This window comes from Phaethon aethereus (genome assembly GCF_964289735.1).
Source record: "Phaethon aethereus genome assembly, chromosome: 11".
Classification (NCBI taxonomy): Eukaryota; Metazoa; Chordata; class Aves; order Phaethontiformes; family Phaethontidae; genus Phaethon; species Phaethon aethereus.
Genome location: NC_138587.1, coordinates 5,290,519 through 5,300,379, shown reverse-complemented (window position 1 = coordinate 5,300,379; position 9,861 = coordinate 5,290,519). Strand labels below are relative to the sequence as shown.

Genomic DNA, 9,861 nt, shown 5'->3' with positions numbered 1-9,861 from the left:
ACTGATTGTTGAAAGATGAATGACTTCACTTTCCCAGTTCCAGCATATGTTTGCATGTCTGAGAGCAAGAAACGTGTGAAACTCACACGAACTATTGGAATTCCAGCTCCGGGGACTGACAAGTAAATATGAAGTTGCACGGTATTTCATAGAAAACCCACAAATTATATGCTTGTTGGGCTGAAGTTGATCCTTTGAGGCATGTGCCAAGAAAAACCTCTCATATTAGCTACACGAAGATTCCCCATCATCTAAGACTGCAGCTTGGTTGAGGAGTTCATGCCTTGTAAACTGTAAAGTTTCCCTAAAAGCAGCCAGAGGCATATAAGCTTTTGCTAAGCTATCTGTAAGGAGCTCTGCTAGCTTGGGTGAATCGAGTATGTGGTAACAGAATACATTGAATAAAAATGGAAAACCACAATGACAAAATAATATTATAATATTAAAATAAATCAAATCATATCGTTATTCTGATACAGAATTTTTACACAGCAAATTTGATACATATACAAGAAGTCAGGCAGCCCATTACAATAAACTTCAGGGTTCCTTTTTTAATATAAACTACATCTTAATACATAGTTTGAGATGATCAGGTGGTTTCACACCAACTCAAGAAACAACAACTTCTTCTCATCTTAGAATACTAAAATAACAAAATCTTTTAATGCTTTGAATATTGAAATGCTTTGGTTCCACCTGCTGCTTTTAAAAAGTGTAAAAACTACATCTATTGGTTACACTTTTACGCTAGAGATGCGCCTAACTTACAAAGACAGTTATATTAATAAAGATACGAAATGTAATGTAAATACAGATTTTTGGCAATCGTCATATGCTTCACACTGTGCAATTATTCAACTCTCTGTTTGATTCAAGCATTCGAAAGTGTAAAGATGTGGCCAAAATCTTCCAAAACTGACAATAAGCTTGGATGTTTTCATTCCGGGGTTAAGCTGGAACCATGAAGACCACTAGATGGTTCAGAAATCATTAAGCTCCTGCCCTTAGAAAGCAGTGTCACCTTAGCAAATCTGATTTTGCTGACCCAAAATGAAAGCATCCACCACCCCGAGTCCCTCCTGAAAACCTTGGCCACTACAGCCCGGTATCTCATCTTCAGTTTTAATGTTGGTGAGGCAGGAAAGTATGGTAAAGGGTTTCCCCTGGCAAGTACCTTGTTCATCACAACAACAAGAAGACGAACACATCGAGTGGCTCTTTCTAGCGCAGAATAGCTCCTGCTAAAAAAAGGCATCTTCTTTTCTGAAGTCTGGTAAACATTTGAATTTGCTGGGAGAAGTCCGTAGGCAGGCCAGGCCGGGGAGACACGGGCAGGTGTGGTGCATCCGCCGCCCGGAGAAGGGAACCTGGGGACAAAGGGCACAGACATCAGGGACAGGGAGCACAGGTGGATTCGGATGAACAGTGGGCATACTGGTTCCCTCAGTAAGTTCACTTTCCCTCAATAAGTTTGCAGATGACACCGAGTTGGGTGGGAGTGTTGATCTGCTGGAGGGCAGGAGGGCCCTGCAGAGGGATCTGGACAGGCTGGATCAGTGGGCTGTATAAGGTTTAACAAGGCCAAGTGCCGGGTCCTGCACTTGGGCCACAACAGCCCCATGTAACGCTACAGGCCCGGGGAGGATTGGCTGGAGAGCAGCCCGGCGGAAAGGGACCTGGGGGTGCTGGTTGACAGCCGGCTGAACATGAGCCAGCAGTGTGCCCAGGTGGCCAAGAAGGCCAACAGCGTCCTGGCCTGTATCAGCAGTAGTGTGGCCAGCAGGAGCAGGGAAGGGATCGTGCCCCTGTACTCGGCACTGGTGAGGCTGCACCTTGAATACTGTGTTCAGTTTTGGGCCCCTCACTACAAGAAGGATGCTGAGGTGCTGGAGCGTGTCCAGAGAAGGGCAGTGGAGCTGGTGAGGGGTGTGGAGCACAAATCTGATGAGGAGCCGCTGAGGGAACTGGGGTTGTTCAGTCTGGAGAAGAGGAGGCTGAAGGGAGAACTCATCGCTCTCTACAACTACCTGAAAGGGGGTTGTGGCGACGAGGGTGTTGGCCTCTTCTCCCAAGTAACTAGTGACAGGACGAGAGGAAATGGCCTCAAGTTGTACCAGGGGAGGTTTGGACTCAATATTAGGAAAAAATTTCTTTACTGAGTGGTCAAACATTGGAACAGGCTGCCCAGGGAGGTGGTGGAGTCACCATCACTGGAAGTGTTCAAAAAATGTGTAGACGTGGCACTTCAGGACATGGTTTAGTGGGCATGGTGGTGTTGGGTTGATGGTTGGACTTCATGATATTAGAGGTCCTTTCCAACCTTAACAATTCTGTGATACGGGGAATGCTGCAAGGGCTGGAGAGCAGATGGCAAAGCCAGCCCCATTGCATTTCCTGGTCAAGCCACAGTTAAGAGCAAAATGTAACGGTCCGTGTTGCTGTGTACATTTACGTCTGTGACACATGTTCTCCATTTACTCCTGTTTCATAAAGGAGTCTGTTGTGAAACTACGCTGGCCTTCAGCATCACGCTTTGCGGTGCTTACGCTGCAGGGGTTTCTGCCTGCCCCCGGGTCCTGCCCCAATTCCTGCATTGCCGAACAGCACAGAGCAGCCCATCAGCCATGCAGCAGGACCCGGGGACCACAGGATCCCATGGCAATTCAGGCTGGAAAGGATCTCTGTGGATCATCTGGCCTGACCTTTGAGCAGGACCCTCTCGCCGCAGGGCAGAGGCTTCTCGTTTCATCCCACCCTCCTCCAGCCACGCTGTGTTGCAGGGAGCACACATACGGACTGCATTAGACACATGTAATTGCGCCACGATGTGCACGTGCACTGACACTCTTTAATGACTTGGTCGTAAGCCCTGTCTCTCCCAGGAGCTGTGCCTCCGCCAGCACACGAGCCAAGTGGGACAGCCCGGTGGGACGGCGTGGCCGGGAACCGTGGTGCTGCCGGCCGGCAGCGTGCACTGAGCACCCGCCGGGATGCAGCGAGGGAAGTGCAGAGGTACAAAACCACCGATGCCAGCCAAGCAGGCAGCCCTAATTCCCTCATTTCCAGATTTCTGGGTGTTTTGAGCCTGTGATTTTAATATTCCAAGATTGCTTTGTGTCGGTGTGGAAATTTTTTTCCTACAAAAGTCAAAGGGAGAAAGTCCCACGCGTTCCCCCATGCATCACGCCAAGGACCTGCCCGACTCCAGTGACAGCCCACCCGGCACGGGGGGCGAGGGGCGGGGGGCGAGCATGGGGGCTCACATCACCTGCAGTGCCCTGGGCCAGCGCCAGCCCCCTGCCCGGCAGGGTCTGAAGAGCAGCCCCAGAGCCAGGGATGCCATGGGCTTCCCCACGCCCCCCGCCACAGCCCCGCTGCCCCAGCGTGAGTGGAGAGGCCACCGACCGCGGGTGCCGGGGACTCCCCGCAGGAGTCACACCTCTCGGGTGCCCACGCACAGTGCTGCAGAAAAACCTAAAATCTGAGCTCCTCAGGCTGCTAAGGCTGACTCAGAGGTACCTCTCAGCCGTCCGACAGCTCAAATGATTTATTCAAAGTGTTACATTCGCTGCAAGGAAAAGTTCCTTTCAGCGGGACTCCCACGCTGAAGACGTGGCTTAATAACGCACCCAGCTGGGGACAGGCAGCGGGTGACAGCTCTGCAGGACGGGCGCTTTGCCGGGTGTGCAGCTTCTGCCTGCGCAGGCAGAGCCCACGTGCCCAGAGCCGGTGCTGGCAACGCCGGCCGAGCTTTGCCACGGCGCGTGTCCAGCACCGGGTTTTAATCAGCGCGGGGAGGTGGGAGTTCAGAGGTGAAAAGGAAACAAGGGAGCTCCTGGGAGAGACACGGAGGTTATGTGCAAGGTGCGGAGAGGCAGCAAAGCCACCCCTGAGCTGCCAGCTCTGCCTGCTGACCCACCATCCCTCACCTGCCAGGCCCTGCCTGCAAACCCTGCCTCTGCAATGCCAGCTGAGACTGTTGAGGGCATCAAGCCAAGGCCATCTAGTTGCTGAGGAGGAAACGAGAAGGTGGAAGCTCAACCACCATCCCAACCACCCAACCACCAGGGTGTCTCCAGGCTCCTCCGGAGGTCCCCGAGGCAGTGGCGTGGCCATGGTGGTGCCTGCTTTGTACCTGACCTGCAGCCAGATGAAAGGTTTTGGTGCTGAGGGCAGCTGGGAGATCAAAATATTGGTCTACCCAAATATTTAGAGGACAGGAACCATTAACCATTGAGCAAACTCCTTGTCCTTAAAAATACCTAGTTTCACATACTACCGTAAATCAGTTTGCTTTGTGCTTGTCACAAAGAGCAGCAAGGTGAGGAATCTAAACCTAAAATTAACCTCATAAAGCTTATAAACATCAGTGACTTGACCGTAAGCCAGGGCTGGACAGACGTCTTTTCTGATTGTAATTATGTGGGCAATTAGCTTAAAATATATCAGAGAGTATAAATTATCGCCCAATAGCAATAAGATCATAAAAAACCCTAGAAGACAATTCCTTTTATCCTGAGACTCATGTTAATGTAAGAGCCCTTACGAGAAAAACCTGCTACATTACATAGTAAAAAGGAGAATTTTGTCCCCAGTATCACAGTGGAAGATTAAAAAATTTAACTGTAACAGAACAGAGCCTTGCGATTCCTAAACCTGAGGAAATAAACTGTAGACACAGAGCTGAGAAGCCAGGCATCAGACAAGACAGTGAGAGAGGCAGCTAAGTAGCTGCATATTTACATACTGAATGTATTGCCTTGATATTTTTCATATGTGACAACTCTTGGGCCATACTCTTCCCTGAGGATGGCTCTGAATACCACCAGGTTCTCAAGCTCCTTGGGAAGCCCATTCAGTCGTTTGTATTATTTATAAATAAACAGCCTTTTTCACAGTACAGGTAATATACATAATTACATATCCTTAAATAAATGTATTTGTTACTATCATTATGTTAATGATATAGTGTATCATATAATAATGTACTAATATGTAACTAGTGTTATCTATATGTGTGTGTCTATATGTATACATATATATTTAAAATTAATAGGTAGAATAGAAGCAAAGAGAGCCCGTGTTGAGTTTTCTCAAGTGCCAGTGTGTGCCAACACCTTCTCAATGGCTTTCGAGGGCTCCAGTGGCTCTCAGCCTCAGGACATTGCTGTTTGATGGCAGGGACCGTGCTGCAGTGATGCACCGGGTGTCCCAACCCCGGCTGGTGACATTTTTGTGCTTGTGATGGGATCTTCTTCCGTTCCACTGAGGTCTGTGGCATTTGCTACGCTCCTGCACACACGTGCAGGCATTGGCAGGGCTGGGCTTGGGAACTGCGAGGGCTGTTTCGGATTGTGTAATGAAGCAAAACAGCAACAACAAACTAATAAGAAAACAATCTGAAAAGCGTGTATTACTTTCATCCTCGGATTCTCTTCAGCATAATTCTGACAGTAATGTATTTCCTTATGGAGGTATTCAGCGCTATTTCCATACAGATGCAAATGGTTGTGTATTGTAACGCACGGGATGTGTCCCCACCTTTTCACCACGTATAGCTTTTATGCAATGTGACGTACAGCGCAGTATATTCCTGTTTCTTTCTCTCCCGCCAACTCCAGTCCCACAGCCCCCCCGGTGACGTACTCACTCGGTGACTCAAAGGATGGCACTCCTCTCCCAAATTTCCCATCGGCGTGCACACTCGCAGGCTGCGGATCCAGAGGCTAACCGCGCAGCACATCCCTCCTCCGCACTGCTGGTCTCGGTCGCAGGCCTGGAGTTCAACACAGCATTAGGCAAGCAGAATGAATAATAAATATATTCCAGACGTAGGACAGTCCAGGTGCTCAAGAGCTGCCTCTGACACCCCACAAGTTATCATGGCTTATTAAGGCTGAATAACAAGCTTTAAGGCTGATCCGCAGTATTTCTATCTCCCATGGACCTGAACATACAGGCTCCTGGCACGTTTCAGAGTTGAGCCCAAGATGTCTAAAGCCACAGCCACACATGGAGCGGCTCAGGACCAAAGCCAGGACTGTCAGTGATTTACAGGCCAACTTCCGAGCACTGATGGACCGTGGCACGTCCCACCCCGCTTTCCCAGATTGGAGCCTGAGTGAGCTCAGGCAGGTGTGAGGACCAAGTGCACCAAGCAGGCAGGAAGCCTGTCTTATGGAGAAGCTAAAATAGGAAATTATCCATTAATTTAAAGACTTTTAAGTAACTATTCCTTCTAGTTTCTTATGATAATATCTTACGGTTGAGTGCCTTTGCAAATGGAAGACTGCATGATAGTTTTATTAGAGAAGTCCAAGTGGAAGTGGCTAAAATAGAAGTTTAAATATGGATTCTGTGGATGTTATCTAGAATTACGTATAACTAAAAGAGGTCTTAAACGTGTAATAGAAAAAGCTTTGCATACTTGTCCACATCCAAGAAAATGCTACTGTGGTATGATTCCCCCTGCAAGGCAGAGTGAAAATATTTCAGCCACTTACTTACCCAATATAGGTTAGATAAGCACAAAGAAAAATGCAAGCTATTGGGTATGTTTTAAAAACCAGAAAGAGCAAATGATGTGTTAGGGTTTGGAAATAGGTTACTGCACATCTTTTGCCTATTTTTTAACCAAAAGCTTATCAGACTTTTTATTATATGAATTTAATGCAAAACCCAGTCTCTTTTCTCTGATGAGAAATGCCATTAGTAAAAGGTTCTGATGACACCCCAAAGGTAAGCTTAATTAACTCACTACTCTTTAATGTCTGACAGCAGGAGTGATAGGCCAAAGGCACTGGTCAGCAGTGCATAAACAGGCAACTTGTAAAAACGTACATAAAAGATGGTATTGGCTCTGGGGAGGACTGCGTATCGGAACAAACATTCGCTTGAGGAAAAAAGCTTACAGATCTTACCTTAGGATTTACATGATAAATGCCATTAGACTGTACTCTACTGGGTAAATATTACACTAGTTCAACCAGCAGAAGCCAGATCAAAGTATATATTTATGGATTAGCCAGTAATTTAGGAAAAAGCTGTTGCATTAGGGTCAAGCCATTAAATAGTGTGTGTAACTCAAACAGCTAGCACTCCTCCTAAATACGTTTAACGAAGCAGACAGCTCTATGCTACAGGTGAGCCCAAACACACAGAGAATTTACTTGTAAGACTAATATGGCCATAAACACAGCCTGCCAGGTAGATAATGTTTTCTTTCTAACTTCTCTCTTAAAAAAAAAGAAAAAAAGCACTTGATCTAATTTTGCCCTAGTCACAAAAAACCTGCAGGTCCAGTGATTTTGGCTGCCGCTGGCACACTGGCATACACTGCTCAGCTGGAGTCACAGGCTCTGCTGTTCCTCACCAGCCAGCTCCTGACCTCCTTTTTTCCTCAGTTGTATCTCAGACCCCATCCATCTCCGTGGGACTTGTCCCGGAGTGAAGTACCACTCAGCCGCAAAACAGGTCCGAGTACGTCCTAGCCAGCAAGGGTGTCTAAAACACAGCGCTGAACAATTTCTTCTCCAAACTCGCACACGCATACATACGTCTGGTAGAACTTTTAAGGCTCCCCTTCCAAAAATGTATGACAAGTTTTGAAAATATTCAACCCAAGTGCTCCTGCCCACACCTTATCTGCAACGTATAATTCATACTGCTACTCCTTAATCTTCACAGGACACAACATGAAGGACATTCCTCTTCAGCACCCCATTTAAACACAGTTTTGTGGAAAATCCAGCTCGAGGAGAAAGTCCCAGGTGAAATGCCAGCTCTGAAGTCAGCAGTCGTGTGAAGTCAGCACACAAACCACCACTGAAGCGAGGAAGGTTTGAATCAAGTCCTTAAACTGCAAAGGAAAAGCACCCTTCAGGCTCAGAGGATGCGGACGGGAACACCTACGTCAGCTCTCGTCTGCGATTTGCCCGTTCATCAGATGCCAAAAACGCATCAAGGTGGTTTAAGCAGAAATGCACTGCAATAGTTAATAAAGTAACATTTTCTAGTTCTAATCTATTTTTACTGTTTTGAATCTGCTTTGACCTTGATTTATTATTCGGTGCTTCACAACTACATTATTTAATGGATTAATTATGCTTTAAAGGTGTAGCCACGACTCTGATAACAGACTTATACAATCTGGTCCTCCGTTGATGGAAATATTTCTACTTCAAAGGAACTTGAAATTCTCAAATATTAAAAAATTCCTTCACACTCTCTGCTTTGAAAATTAATCAGTCCTGGGAACTGATCTGACCTCCAGAGAAATGCCTACGAGCCGTGTCATGGACTTCAGTGAAGTCCAGACAGCGAGCCTGGACAGCCATGGAGCAATCTGCTGCTGCAAGTGCAACTTCTGATGGTTACAAAAGACATGTAAGCTCTCGAAGGAATGCAAGCGCTGGGTTATTAATCCAAAGCAAACACTAAAAAAAGTCATTTTACTTAAGAGTGATGCAACGCTTTGGGTTAAATAACGTCTCTGGAAAAAAAAAATTTTTACAACCAAAGTAAATCTCAAGCCTAAAACCAACAACAACAACAACAGAGGACTCCTTTGCAATGGGTGGCTGTTGAGGAAAAAAGCAGCATAGTCATACTAAAAAAAAAAAAAAACCCAAAACAAACAAAAAAAACCCCCTAAAAGCGTCGTTTTGTGATGACTGCAATACTGGTGCCTGCCCTGGACACGGTACAACTGGAGGAGCTGGAGGAACCTGGGGTGCACAAGCAGGAGGTGCAATGCCCTGAGCTGGGCCCTCCTGGGGCAGGTTGGGGGCAGCCGGGGCTGGGGGCTGCATGGCGGGGGGACAGCCTCCAGCCCTGGAGAAGCAGCAGGAGCCTCTGCACACTCACGGACCAGCCTGGAGACACCCCCCCCCGCTGAGTCCAGGCATCCCTCACCCCAGAGAGACAGACCCCAAACCGTGGCATCCCTCAGCCCGGAGACCCACAAGTCCTGGTATCACTCACCCTAGAGAGACCCCCCATAACCTGACATCACTCACTCTAGACAGACCCCCAATATTCTGGCATCACTCACCCTAGAGAGACCCTCAAGCTCTCGTATCACTTAGTCCAGAGAGACCCTCAGCTCAGGGCATCCTCCACCCCAGAGAGACCCCCGCGTCCTGGTATCACCTATCCCAGCCGGACCCCCAAGCCCCGGCACCTCTCATCCCCTGGCAGAGCCCTCCCCTCTCCGTCCTGCTTATCACTTGTCCCAGAGACCCCGCTCCGGGCATTCCTCCCCCCACGCGAGACCCCTCTGTCCCGGCATCACTTATCCCGGGCGGCCCCGCGCCCCGTCCCGCTATCACTCACCGCAGCAGACCCCCAGTCCTGTCCCCGCTCCCCCCTGCAGAGCCCCTCCGGCCCCCCGCCGCGCCCGCAGCCCCCCCCGCCCCGCGGCACGCTTTCCCGCCGAGCCCCGGCCCGGCTCCAGCCCGCCCGCGGCTGCCGGTGCCGGCTCGGCGGGTGCCGTCGGTGCCGTCGGTGCCGGCCGGCCCCGCGGTGCCCCGCGGCGGCGCTCACCCCGGTGATGACGGCGCCGTGCCCCGCGGCCAGCAGCAGCAGCAGCAGCAGCAGCAGCAGTACCGGCGGAGCGCCGCGCAAGCTCCGCATGGTGCCGTCCCGCGGCCGCGGCCCCTGCGCTGCCCGCGGGCGCAGCGCGGCGCAGCCGAGCCGTTATAAAGCCGGGGGCTGCCGTTGGCGGCAGCGTGAGTCACCCCCGCCCCGGCAGCGCCGGGGCCGCGGACCGCCGCGCGCACCCCATCGCGCCCAGGTGCGCGGCCGCGGGACGAGCCTCCGCGGCTGCGGGGGGGGACAAGGGGGGCAGCCCGGGGCTGG

The 9,861-nt window shown here is 49.9% G+C and overlaps 1 protein-coding gene across 1 annotated transcript; it reads right to left on the bottom strand.

The window, feature by feature from the left end:
- Window positions 1-1,244: 1,244 nt before the first annotated feature.
- Window positions 1,245-9,636, bottom strand: PROK2 (prokineticin 2; the record flags this gene model as incomplete). Its single annotated transcript, XM_082004839.1, has 3 exons — window positions 1,245-1,370; window positions 5,654-5,779; window positions 9,547-9,636. 3 exons carry the CDS (start codon window positions 9,634-9,636, stop codon window positions 1,245-1,247), a joined length of 342 nt encoding a protein of 113 aa, XP_081860965.1.
- Window positions 9,637-9,861: the final 225 nt, after the last annotated feature.